General features: G+C 34.5%; 1 protein-coding gene across 1 annotated transcript; it reads left to right on the forward strand.

The window, feature by feature from the left end:
- Window positions 1-6,085: 6,085 nt before the first annotated feature.
- On the forward strand, window positions 6,086-12,709 carry LOC104592159 (alpha/beta-Hydrolases superfamily protein). Its single transcript, XM_010251371.3, has 14 exons — window positions 6,086-6,392; window positions 6,480-6,720; window positions 7,775-7,848; window positions 7,961-8,041; window positions 8,868-8,996; window positions 9,088-9,174; window positions 9,499-9,552; window positions 9,679-9,769; window positions 9,855-9,925; window positions 10,036-10,105; window positions 10,514-10,566; window positions 10,801-10,894; window positions 11,718-11,815; window positions 12,396-12,709. The coding sequence occupies exons 2-14, from the start codon at window positions 6,507-6,509 to the stop codon at window positions 12,480-12,482; spliced, it is 1,203 nt and encodes a 400-aa protein (XP_010249673.1). The 5' UTR covers window positions 6,086-6,392; window positions 6,480-6,506; the 3' UTR covers window positions 12,483-12,709.
- The last annotated feature ends 341 nt before the right edge of the window (window positions 12,710-13,050 follow it).

Genomic DNA, 13,050 nt, shown 5'->3' on the forward strand with positions numbered 1-13,050 from the left:
CGCTACCTCCAGTTACAGAGACGGCTCCGACAAAAAGAGCAGTGACGGTTCTGCCCTAGTAGAAGCGATGATGCCCGAATTGGCTGAAGCACGGAAATATTCATTCCCGACCTGACAGGAGTCTAGAAGTGAGTGCGCGAGGTGGTTATAAAAGGCTCTCCACTCCCCCAAAGAGGAGGTATGCAAACTTTGCGCTATCTGGTTTTATCTTGCCTTTGAAGGATTCTAACTTAAGCTTCGGAGCCTTTACACCGGGTTCTTCCCGGAGCTTCCTCATCTCCTCCGTTTCAGGTTCCCTGCTACTCAGTTCAGAGGCAAGGTCATTGACAGCTAAGATTGGCCGGATTGTGCATCATTAGTTTTGAATTGGCAACTTGGACATTTGACTTCAGTTTGGGTTTAGCCCAAGGTTCATGCCTTGTGATTGGGCTTGGGCTGGCCCCTAACCCAACAAAATCTATCCAATTTGCACTCCAATCTATTAGAAAGAATCCATAAGAATCCACAAAGATTTAAGAAGAGAAAAGAGAATGTTCGCATCGTGTGTTTCCTACGCTGCGTTTGGAATCAGTGTAAAAGTACACTGATGACGTTTTATACTGAACCAGAAAGTGACCGTTGTTTTTTTTTTTTAATAGTGATGGGTGGAACATAAAGGTTTATATCGATAAAATCGATGCAGTTTTTTCATCAATTATCGATGTAAAACTTAAGAGTTGATATGGTTTTACATCGATTATCGACGTAAAACTACACTCTATACAAACGCACACAAAACTAAACCAGAGTTTGGTTTTATACCGATAATAATTACACCCTCTTTCCAAATGCATACAAAACCAAACCGATGTAAACTTACATCGGTTCTTGATTTACATCGCATCCAAATGCAATCTAACAGATACTTTTCTGCCCCAAACCAATAGCAATCTGCCACATCAGCCTGCTTTCCTTTTCAAAATTAAAGTGATTTTTTAAAATGATGTGGCAGATACTATTGGTTTGGGACAAAAAATTTGTCCCCGGGGACAGAAGATGCAAGCTCCCGAAGGATTTAATGGGAGAAAACAGAAGTTACAAACATTGACTATAGAGACATCAGCATTATTGCCATCCATGCCTTATCCAGTTATCCCAAATCTTAACTATATGGGGTTGCCTACATGAATCTTGTTTTGCCAATCTATTCCATTTAAAACCAGTGCTTAAATTATTTTTTACTATTCAAATCCATGTCCTTTTTGGTTTACTCCGAAGCTTTTGTAGCATTTAATAAATCACTTTTTCTGTGGAGTTAATGGTCTTCTATGCATTTATCCAAATCATCTTAGTCTAATTGATTATATTAAATAGTATTATAATAGATTATATTAAGGTCCCGTTCATTTTCTGGTAAGTTATTTACTCGGGTATATGTAGTTACCTTACCCGGGTAAGTGCATTTACCCATGTTCTTTTATTTCTCATGTAAATAAGGCAATGACCATTTTAGCCATAAAAATCCATTATTAAAAAGGACATTTTTGTCCAATTCAAGTATTGGCAACTTTCCCCAATGTGAGAAAGTTATTTACCCACCTAGGAGATGGGTATCACTTACCTATCCCAAAAAATAAACTTTCCCTAATCCCCATATAAATTTAAAAAAAGAACATGAGATTCTTGGTCAATGGGAGCCAAAATCCCATGACCAACTTTTCCCCTCTCAAAATCCAAAAAAAAGAACGCCCCCTAAAAAGATTTGAGAGGAGAAAAGAAAGGATTTAAAGGTAGTTGTATCCAAAGCAACAAGATCTTTCATCATTTCAGCAAATCAAAAAACAGTTAATAATAAAATTAATGGTTCAATTTCAAAGCCAGAATATGTATATCACTGAAAGCAAATGAAACTAAGGCCCCGTTCGCTTTTTGGTAAGTTACTTACCTAGGTAGATGTAGTTACCTGGGTAACTTTTTCATGGGAAACACTTACCCGGGTAAGTGCATTTACCCATGTTCTTTTATTTCTTATGTAAATAAGGCAATGGCCATTTTAGCCATAAAAATCCATTATTAAAAATGACATTTTTTTCTCATTCAAGTGTTGGCAACTTTCCTCCTAGGTGGGAAAGTTATTTATCCACCTAGGAGACTAGGAAAATAAATCTTCCCTCGTCCCCACATAAATCTGAAAAAAAAACATGAGATTCTGGTTCCCATTGACCAACTTTCTCCCCTCTCAAAATCTGAAAAAAAGAACACCCCCTAAAAAGTAAAAAGACCCCTGAATGAATAAATAAAACACATGTCAAAATGAGCCAGGTTGTCCAAATTCTACAAATGCAAGTGAAATCCAACGAATAAAAAGGAAGCATAGCTTACTCATAGCCTCATAGAGGACGATGTGTTAGTTCACACGAGTCTGATTCTGATCCTGACTTCTACGGTTCTACCTTGGCCATTGCTTCAGAATTGCATAATCAAATCAATGTTCATGAAGATCAATCACGCCAGTTATAGAGAGAGGGGACACTCATTCAGAGAGGCACATTAGTCTCTTTGGCTCAGTTTGGAAAAAGTATAAATACAAACATGTATAATGAAAAAATCTATGATACCAAAAAGACATAATATGAGATTGGAAGAGCTTTGACCAATCAAAGCACCAATACCTTATGATTGGGCATCTTTTTTTATAATACCAGTTGATTGGTTATAAATTTTTCTTTTATCATATCTTTCCGGTATCATAGTTGAACCTAGAATATATATTTGATTTGATATATTCATCCCTTTGCAGCCCTACCCCAAATATTAAAGTATTCTTCATGTTTTCATCAATACTTATATATGCGTATAACAGGATTCAAAATGTGGAGCACTCATTTAAATTAAATCACCGGTGTGTAATCATATCAAATTAGATCATCACGTGGTGTGCCCATATCAAATTAAATCACCATATGATGTGCCCATATTAAATCACCGGTGATGATCAACTAATTTAAACATACAGTTCATTTGTAGGTTAGAAAATAATGGTTCAAATTTTATCAAGGCACACGCAAGAGAGTTCACATCGCACCCCACAGGACATGCCCCATAGACACCCCACAGCACATTCCGACTGTCTATTGAAAATATTTCCCAATAACAAATATAAAAGATATTTTCAATGCATGCTGAGATGTACATGTTGGGCTCTGATGTGATTTCCATACAAGATTGCCCAAAAATCAGACCCGCATTTGATTCAATATTGGCACAATTATTAAATATACCCAACTTTGAAATCTGAATACAAATCCTTAATTAAATGAATCATTCAAATCCAAAACAGTCAAATTGAATCTTGGGATTTCAGTCTCCGCCTAGTTGCATTTTTTTTATAAGTGCCCCAGTTGCAATTCCTGTTGACAAAAACATGTGGTCATTTTGAGCGTTGACCAAAGGATCCCTTGACTGCATACTTCTTCCTCAAAAGACAATGAAATTGATAATTGTGATTTTTTAGGCTAAATTTGGAAAGAGTAAAATAACATGTATAATGTATATCAAGAACAAGGATGCAAATTAGTGTATTTAGATTTTTGAGTTGCCTAGTTGGTTAATTATGTAGGCTCTGTTTGGAAAGCGTGACAAATATGCATAGTTCTTAAATATATACTCTCTTGTATTTGAACTGAATGTTTTTGTATTTGCACTCTTCCCAAATGGAGCCTCAGGAATAGTTTATGTTCTGATTAGTGCATTTTGATTTTATTCATAAAGAACAATGTGAGAAAAGCCATGATAGGATTAGAAATGAATTATTTGAAATAATAGTAGTGGTTCCAAAACCTATACAATATAATGCCCATAATTGCCTTAACTTTTACAAATCATAAAAGTTTAATTACAGTATTTGCATGTATTGGTGTAAGGCATTGTTATGTATGTCTGTAAGAGTAAATATAAGGTAATTTGCATTATCATGTTATATGGCCATTTATTTGAAAAATGGCATTAGTTCATCACTAAATATACATTTATTCTAAAATGTTATTTGGTAAGATTGTTTATTAAATAAATGTTTTCTTAATTTGTGTGAGCCAAATCAATCATTGGGGTAACATCATTTTTAATGTTTTTCCCAACACACAATTGTTTATTTATTGTTTAACTTATGTGGCGCCAAACTTTCAAACAACATTAAAATAAACATTTATCAACCACTTTTTCATTTTTCAAGATAAGTCTAGTACAAATGTTTATTGAAGCCTTATTTGGCGTGTCTTTCCACATGAGCTATCGATTGTTTAGAAGTCCGATAGCCCGTGTTTTTGTCTTTTCCCATTTGGTTGGGAAAATATCTAGCTGTCAAAAGATGCCACCCAAAAAATGCCCAAAACCTGTTCTGGGCTATTTTCGGGAAGCTCCAAATGGAATTTTTTTACTTTTTTTCATCACATCTTTGCATAGAAAGATGTGCCTTAACCAAACGGTCTTCAAGCTACTAAAACCTTAATGCAAAAGCTCATATTGCCTTTTGGTTGTCAAGTCTGTCTAAAGATCTTTCAAAAATAACTACGATACCAAACAACTTCTAGATAATCAAATTCAATTTTTTATGCCCTACACCAAAACCAAGACAAATATACGTTTTAAATAACACTAGTGCATGGGCACCATAAAGATATAAATTTACATTATATAATGGCCTACACCAAAACCAAACAAAATATCTATTTTAAATAACACTAGTGCAAGGGCACCTATTAGATTAATGTAAAAGAAAAAGTAAAGGGTAAATGTATGAATTTATAGCCTAAACCAAAAGCAAAGAAAGTATCTGTTTTAAATAACACTAGCGCAAGCAAGGGCACCTGCTAGATCAATGTAAAAAAAGTAAAGGGTAAGGCTTCATTTGGATTTGGTGTAAAACGTCATCAGTGTAAAAGTTCATTGATGACGTTTTAGCTTGAATTGTATAATAGGTAGCCATTATATTTTGAAAACCGTGATAAAAAAAGTGTAAAGTTTTACATCAATTTTATATTGATAATCGATGTAAAACTTTATGCTTGATGAGGTTTTACACAAGAATAAAAGTATTAATATCGGGTATCGTATCAGATACGGATACACTTTGGAAATGCATGGATACGAATGAAAGATATAGAAACGCTTGAATACGCTAGTGAAATGCATACAAATCACATAAATACATAATAATACTAAACCAAAAGTTGAATTATCTATGAATAAAGATATAAAGACATGAGAAATACACAATTCAATAGGTTATATGAAGAGAAATATTAAATAAACAATACTCGGACTGTAGAACACTCAAACATTGTACAATAATTATCATTCTTTCAATTTTATAATTATAATTTTCAATTTTTATTAATTTTTAGGAATATTTATTAATTTAGTATTTTATTTAAATAACAACTAATTTTTAAATAATAAATATGTTTTCATTTTTAACATATAATATTTTTATTTTACACATAATTGTAAAATAAAACAAATAAATCATTTAAAGTAGATAAAATAAATTATATTTAATTTTCATTTTTTATTAAATATTTTGGGAAAATTAAATCTTAAATTATTCGTTTCAATTTTTATAATTATAATTTTCTATTTTTCCATTAATTTTGTTGGGAAATTTTATTTATTTAGTTTTTTTATATAATAACTATTTTTCAAATAATAACTATGTTTTTATTTTTAACATGTAATTATGTGTAAGATAAAATATATAAATCATCTAAGGAAGATGAAATATATTATTTTTATGATTTTGTTTTTATTATTTTTTTTGGAAAAATTAAATCTTTAATTATTCATTTCAGTTTTCTTAATACTATTTTTTAACTTGTATTAGAGATAAAAAACAATCCAAAAGTAATTAATGTACAATTTTGTCAAACTAGACACGAATATGCCTCCGTATCAGTATTTATCGGATCGTATCCGAGATACCTGATACAAAAGTATATCGTACTCTACAACACCAATGCTATCTCGTTATAAGTGTTGAAAGTTTTGTTTTTTTTGTCTTTTTTCTGGTTGTCTTATATATTCTATCAAAAAACAAACACAGCCTTGAGCAATTTAAGGCAAATTTCCAAATGAAAAGAAATAAAAAAAGCATGTTTGTTGAATTCAAGGGCTAACCAACCTCAGCAGCCGAGATTATTTTTTAATTAATTACCTATCTCTATGACTCTATCTGTACCTGAGCTCGTGAAAGCGTTGGCATGGAATCCTTCTACCGCCACATTTCTCTTACATTATTTGTGTCAGACGAATTTTAGCTCCAATTCCATAGATGAAAGTTACAAAATACTGAAAGAACGAAGAAAGCTCGTCTGCTTCTGGTCGTATAGTTGAAGGATCCGAGAAGCTTCGAAATTTGGGTAACATGCGCCATTTATAACACTCTCTGTGACTCTGTGTCTCTCTGTCCAGTTTATTAATATAATATATAATTAAGGATGCTGCAGATACAAGCTCGAGCTTCGATTCGACATATGTGTGCTATAAAAGTCGCCTTTTTTTTGGTAGAAGCTATCAAAGTAGCCACGTGCTTCCGAAATTACCCGCCTGAAACGCTAGGGTGCTATAACTGTAATCACCGGTTCCGGATCAACGCCTTCTACCACTCGAAAATGGAAGCCGTCTCTGACGCTGCCAAGCTCCGATCGGATTTTCTTCATGTTCTGCGCAGCCGACGACCCAAAGAAGGTAGACATCCATCCATCCATATCTAATAATTCTTAGTTTCCGCAATTATAGATGGTATGGTTTCATTTTATTTGGCGGAGTTTAATTCTTTCTCTCTCAGTTGGATCCCAATTTTCAATTTGGTTTTAGTCATGAAGATGTCTATACGGAAGGTTAGGAAGTAATTGTGCTTACAGTCCTCTGCAAAAATGTTGGAATAGTTTAAGTTATGAATAATGAGGATATAGTGCACAATAGAGAATTCATGGATGCCTCTGCTTTTTCTGGACTTTAAACTGGCCTAGGACGGGTAGATTCTATTAGGTGGTTCTGTGCTGACATGTGAAGATTGTTGAAAGGATCACTAATGGTGGGTTGTGTCAAGGAACCATTGACAAAACGAGAGAAAATAACCAGTTAGGCCATAGAAATAATGATCGCTTGTGCTGTATGTTGGTATGAAGGTCCAGTTGTGAAGTGCAGTGGGATTCCTTCCCTGGAGAATACAATAGTCAGGGAAGAGGAGAAATAAGAGATTGAAATTTTAAAATCAAGGGGAATGCGATTTGTTATGAATAGCTGTCTACATGGCAGCGTCACAAATTTGCATTTGGTATCACAGCACTAATGAAGAAGAACTGGTCCATAAATTTAATTTTATTGGCTCTAGTCACTTTCTGATAAATAAAAAACTCTAAATCTTTTCATAATATTGCCTTTTTTTTTGCACACAATACAGAGATCTTTGCAAGAGAAGGGGAAAGAAAAGCAGGGCAATATAATCCCTATTGGTTGAAGGGAAACAAGATAACATTTACAGGGCTTTTGTGGATTTGGCCTTTGAATTATCCTGTTGAGATAGGTTATAGAAGTGCTAGATACTCGATTGGGCCTTTCATGGGAATTCTCTGTTTGCAACTCCCCCGCGCTCTTCTTGTTGTAGAAGACAATCCATATTAGCTACATTTCGTATGGACAAAATCTAAACATCATTTATAACCTTGCTGGTCTGAAAGTGCAGTAATATTTCATCTGTCTGATTCATTTGCTTTTTGGAACTTGTATGATCTTTCAGTTCCACTTTCAGTGGAGATTGCAAAACCCGTAGAGAATCCAATGTACCAAGATAACCCTCCAAGAAATAGTGAGGTAAGAATTGGGTTTTAAGATTTTCTTAGATTCGTTCACCCCTCCCCCCCCCCCAAAAAAAAAAAAAAAAAAGATATCTATTGTTAATTCTGTGGCCTTTCGTTTGCTCCAGGCAATGGAATCTTGCCCTAAGGAGAGCATTGATAATCTCAAGGATTTACTGAAAGAGGAGAACCTTTACTTGATGACTGAGGTAACTTCTGATTCTGTTTCATTCATACATGAGTAGTTTGCAAAATAACAAGTTTTTTCTAGTTAGTATGAGGTTCATGTTCTTTTTTTCAACTTGATTGAGACATCCCTGATATGGAAACAAACAAAGATGACCTGAGTCATCTTTATGCAGGAGGGCAGGCAGAAGTTGAGGTTTTGGGAAAAATAAGAATCATGAACAACTCAGATTTATATTAGGAAATTGGTCATTCCATTTCCTATACAAATGGGTGAACCTCTTAATGAAGCTGGAATTTGACATTGTACTAGAGCACTTGGGCTATAATAAAGGCATTGATTATGTTGAGACATGGCTGAACAAAATCAGCCATGTTGCCCATGTTCCCACATACTTCTGGGATTAAGATTCTCCTGAACATGAGTAACGTGGATCAATTTGCTTGGGCATAGCCTGGCTATGAATTGGTTGTAACCAAAAAGAACTCCAAAGTTTGACATCTTCTGTTTTGTTTCTGGTATGTATTATTTCACTGTAGATTTTAAAAATAAAATATGTTAAGATAAAATGAAAACTTGGCCACAGCAAGTTGAGGCTTCAACCATCAAGAGATCCTATAGAAAAGAAATAAAATCATGGAAACGAGGGCTTAACCAAAGCAAATCAACTTGTTAGTCAAACCATCTGTTTCTTAACTTTCTTTCATCTAGAGCCTTCTGCAAGAATTGCATGGCAAATTGAGCATCTATTGGTTGGATATTCACAAATGTACTGATTTTCAGTATGAATGGTACTGGATTTGTTCAATCTTATTGATGGATATACTTCTGTTCATTTTCATCAATAGGCAAGTGAGCAAGGGCGTTTACCTGTTTTGATATTGAGCATGAAAGATGACAAACATCAGAAAAGGCCAGCTATTGTATTTTTACACAGCACAAATAAATGCAAGGAATGGTTGCGACCATTACTTGAGGTAACCTAATGTTATGGACTTTCTTTCAGTCTTTTAGTGGTTTACCAATTCTGTATTGGTGGTCTTTATTCTAACTGTTCTGAATTTTCAGGCATATGCTTCACGGGGGTATGTGGCTGTTGCCATTGATTCTAGGTACCATGGTGAGCGGGCTAGCAACAAAACAACATATCGAGATGTATGTGATGATATTCCTCCATTATAACCTAGTTGAACATTTATTTGTACATGGGCTCAAAAAGAGTTAAAATTTTTTTCCTTTGCTGTAGTAAAATTTTCTGGAGGTGTGATTTTGAACAATACACAATCAAGTGATATTCTGTTGAGGTGATTTCCTCATTCTGATGAGGGAATTTTCACACTTAGAATTGATCTCAAGATGCTTATGAAACAATCATGAACTTATACAAGGATAATGATGGCATCTTTCTTCCCCTTTGCAGGGATTTTTTAGTCTTTGCCATTCTTTAATCAGCTTTTTGATATTTGCAATTAATTGCAGGCTCTTGTATCAGCATGGAAAAATGGTGATACAATGCCTTTCATATTTGATACGGTATTCTTCTCTTCATTTAGTTATGTTGGAGTTTCATTTGATTGAATTGGATTGCCTTGATTGATCGTACTTTAGTTTTCCATTTATTTCACAGTAAATTGCCAATTAAATTTCTAACTCTGGCAGGTGTGGGACTTGATAAAACTGGCAGATTATCTCACACAGAGGGAGGATATTGACCCCACTAGGATAGGGATTACTGGCGAATCACTAGGAGGTTGAGATAATGGAATGCATATCTAAATTAATTTAAATATTTTGCATTTTCAAGAATGTGGAAGACATATGAAATTGTGTTGCAGGAATGCATGCATGGTTTGCTGCTGCTGCAGATACCCGGTATGGAGTGGTTGTTCCTATAATTGGTGTTCAGGTGCGTGACATAAATGCTTTTAGCTTCTGTTATGCACTAAAGGAAGATATCCCTTTAGATCTACATAAATTGTAGTGGCTAATCTCACTGTTTATGTAAAATGATTACAGGGATTTCGATGGGCCATTGATAATGATAAATGGCAAGCTCGAGTTGACAGTATAAAGCGTGTTTTTGAAGGTAAGCTAAAAGGCATCATTATGAAAAAGCCCATTGACTTGCTTGCGTACTTCGGATCATGCTCACATGTTTAAGTCATGAATAGTCTACATAAAAGCAAATTCTAGGAGAAGTGGCATGAAAAATGATTTATGTCATATGCAGACTATACCAGAACAAAACAAACTTTAAGATTCTAACATCTTTGCTCTTTGAGAATTTGCAAACATGTGCACTAATGCATAGACCACTAAGCACTAAATTTCTTGGAGAATATCACTTGTAAATTTGTAATTGCCATCTTATGACATGCATTTATGTTTGCATTGTGGTGCATTTTCCTTTTTTACATTATCCAACAGAGAATATTTGGATACTCTGATTTATTGTTGATGGGAGGAACTTATCAACTTGTTTTTTTGGTTACAGAAGCACGTGTTGATTTGGGAAAGACTGAGATTGATAAAGAAGTGGTTGAAAAGGTCGGTTTCATAATTTTGATCATTCAATCGCATAATATCACATCTTGGGCATTTGCTTGGTTACAGAAGCACGTGTTGTTTTTTACTAGTGGGTGTAGGTCTCTCAAATTCGTGGAAATGCCAATCATGTGTTTTTAGTTACTTTCTACTTATATATATTTGTCCTGTCCAAATTCTAACCTTTTATTTTCTAGCATAAGGTGAATTATATCTTATGTATTTACTTCTGCCCAGGTATGGGATAGGATTGCTCCTGGTCTAGCCTCACAGTTTGATTCACCTTACACAGTTCCAGCTATTGCACCACGTCCTCTGCTGATTGTAAATGGTATAGATTTTTCTTGAACTTTAATCATCTTGGTTTGTTTTATCAGTTTTTCCCTACAGCCTCCCAATGAATTAAAAAAAAAAAGAAAAGAAAAGAAAAGAAACGAAGTGGAAAATTATACTCCTGTTTTATCACATTTTGTTTCTCCATTTTTCATTAGGCTCTATTAGGATCATGCAAATAAGATATTAACTACACCTGGGGGTAGTCTATCTGGTAGGGATCTGCCATGGACACAGTCTATGCAGCATAATAATTTGCAGATTTTACTGGTTGGAATATTCTAGAAGAACTCAAGAGTCAAGACTTTGCTAGTAAGAGAAAATAACTCAGTGAAATGAAGGAAAGATCAAGTAACTGTACACATAAGGCCAACTTAGACAACCAACTAGGCAGCTCATCTGGCTTCTTACTCAAATGCAATCAAATATTTATCAGCCTTGGCTTCCAAGTCCTAGTTTCATTAGTGAAAAAAAAACTTTGCTTTTTCTCTAGATCTTTTTTGGATATATCACCATCTTCAACTAGAGTTATTTCCAGCTACATCATTTTTTTTTTGGTTATTGCTGGTTTTCCTTTGTTAATTCTCTCCATAGCATTGCTGAAAGATTGTTCTACATTATAAGTTTATTTATGATTCTCTTTGTAATTGCATGCTATAAACAATTCTGTATTAATCCATGTCTAAACCAAACCATAGAAGTTGCATGCAAATTTCTCAAGTAGGAATCAATTTTTTCTGTAATAAAATTATTCTGTGATGAAGTTCATCAAAAGATCTTTATAGGCTGCTTATCAGATAACCTTTTGATTGGAATACCAGGTGCAGAAGACCCTCGTTGCCCTCTTGCAGGTCTGGAAATTCCAGTATCAAGAGCACAAGAGGTTTATAAAGAAGCTAATTGTCCAGAAAAATTCAAGGTATGGATCTATACCAATGTTGCACCATGCACCTCATGTTGAATGCCTTCAAAAATACTATGCAGCATCATGGTGTGACCATTTTTCACAAACTAGTCACAAGACATTTTCTGGTGCCTATTTTGGCAAAAATGGGTGTTGATTTTGCAGAACCTAAATGAGCATTTTATGCCGTGAAGTGTTCCCACCTCATGTTGTAGGTGGAAATCTTACTTGATTTCTGTCTTTATGCATAAGGCCACATGGGTTAATCCAAAATGCATAAGATGCCGTTCCGAACAAGATCCTGCAATTGACATTACTATTTACAAACACGTATTAATTCATGGACATGAGAGGATAATTACTTCTAAGTTGACATGTTAGCTGCCACTGGGAATGCACTCTAGCACTCTTTTACCTTGTTTGTCTCATCTTGAAGATTTGATTTTCTTCTTATGTATACATTTTTGTATATCTAAGAATTACAGGAAAACGTGATTCATAGTTACACCTTTTGCCTCCCCCCACCCAACCAAGAAAAAAGAAGAAAAAATATATAGTTTTGGCTAAATGTCTTCCTTTTATGTTTCACTTCTAGCTGGTGGCGCAACCTGGGATCGGGCACCAAATGACATCATGGATGGTAAAAGAAGCGAGTGATTGGTTTGACAACTTCCTCAACTGAGAATTTATTGGTTACCATCCTTCTACGGGATCAAGTTATTTAGCATATCCTGCAGATTTATAAAGATTTGCATTTCAGTTTTCTGTTATGCCACGTATTTTCCACCATCACTTCTGTAGGTTTCTTTTTCGTGTGGAAATGCAAATTGGTGCATCTGCTGTTGTATTTAGAAAACTTATTTGCAACTAACATGCATTAATAAATAAAGAATGCTACAATGAGATCTATGTTTCCTTTTCATCAGCAAGAGTACCAATTGGTGATCATCTATATTGGTGCTTTGCTATATTATTTTTTTAATATTTTCTATGCATAGATCTGATACGCTGCCATACAAAGTTAGAAACAGGTCATCAACTGCTGAATTCGGAAATGATTTCTTCTATTAGAAAATTTGCCCTATTTTTGTATTCTTGTTAGGGCACAAACCGTAGTTTACATATGACACACAAATGATACCTTCCAGATTCAAATTTTTTTCATATTTTGTTATGGAAGGCTAGCAGCTCAATGGTGGTAGACTGGTAGTTGCCAAATCTGGCTACTCCATCAGATGTCAATCAATATG

Source organism: Nelumbo nucifera, chromosome 8 (genome assembly GCF_055504915.1).
Source record: "Nelumbo nucifera cultivar China Antique chromosome 8, China Antique-T2T, whole genome shotgun sequence".
In the NCBI taxonomy this organism is placed as follows: Eukaryota; Viridiplantae; Streptophyta; class Magnoliopsida; order Proteales; family Nelumbonaceae; genus Nelumbo; species Nelumbo nucifera.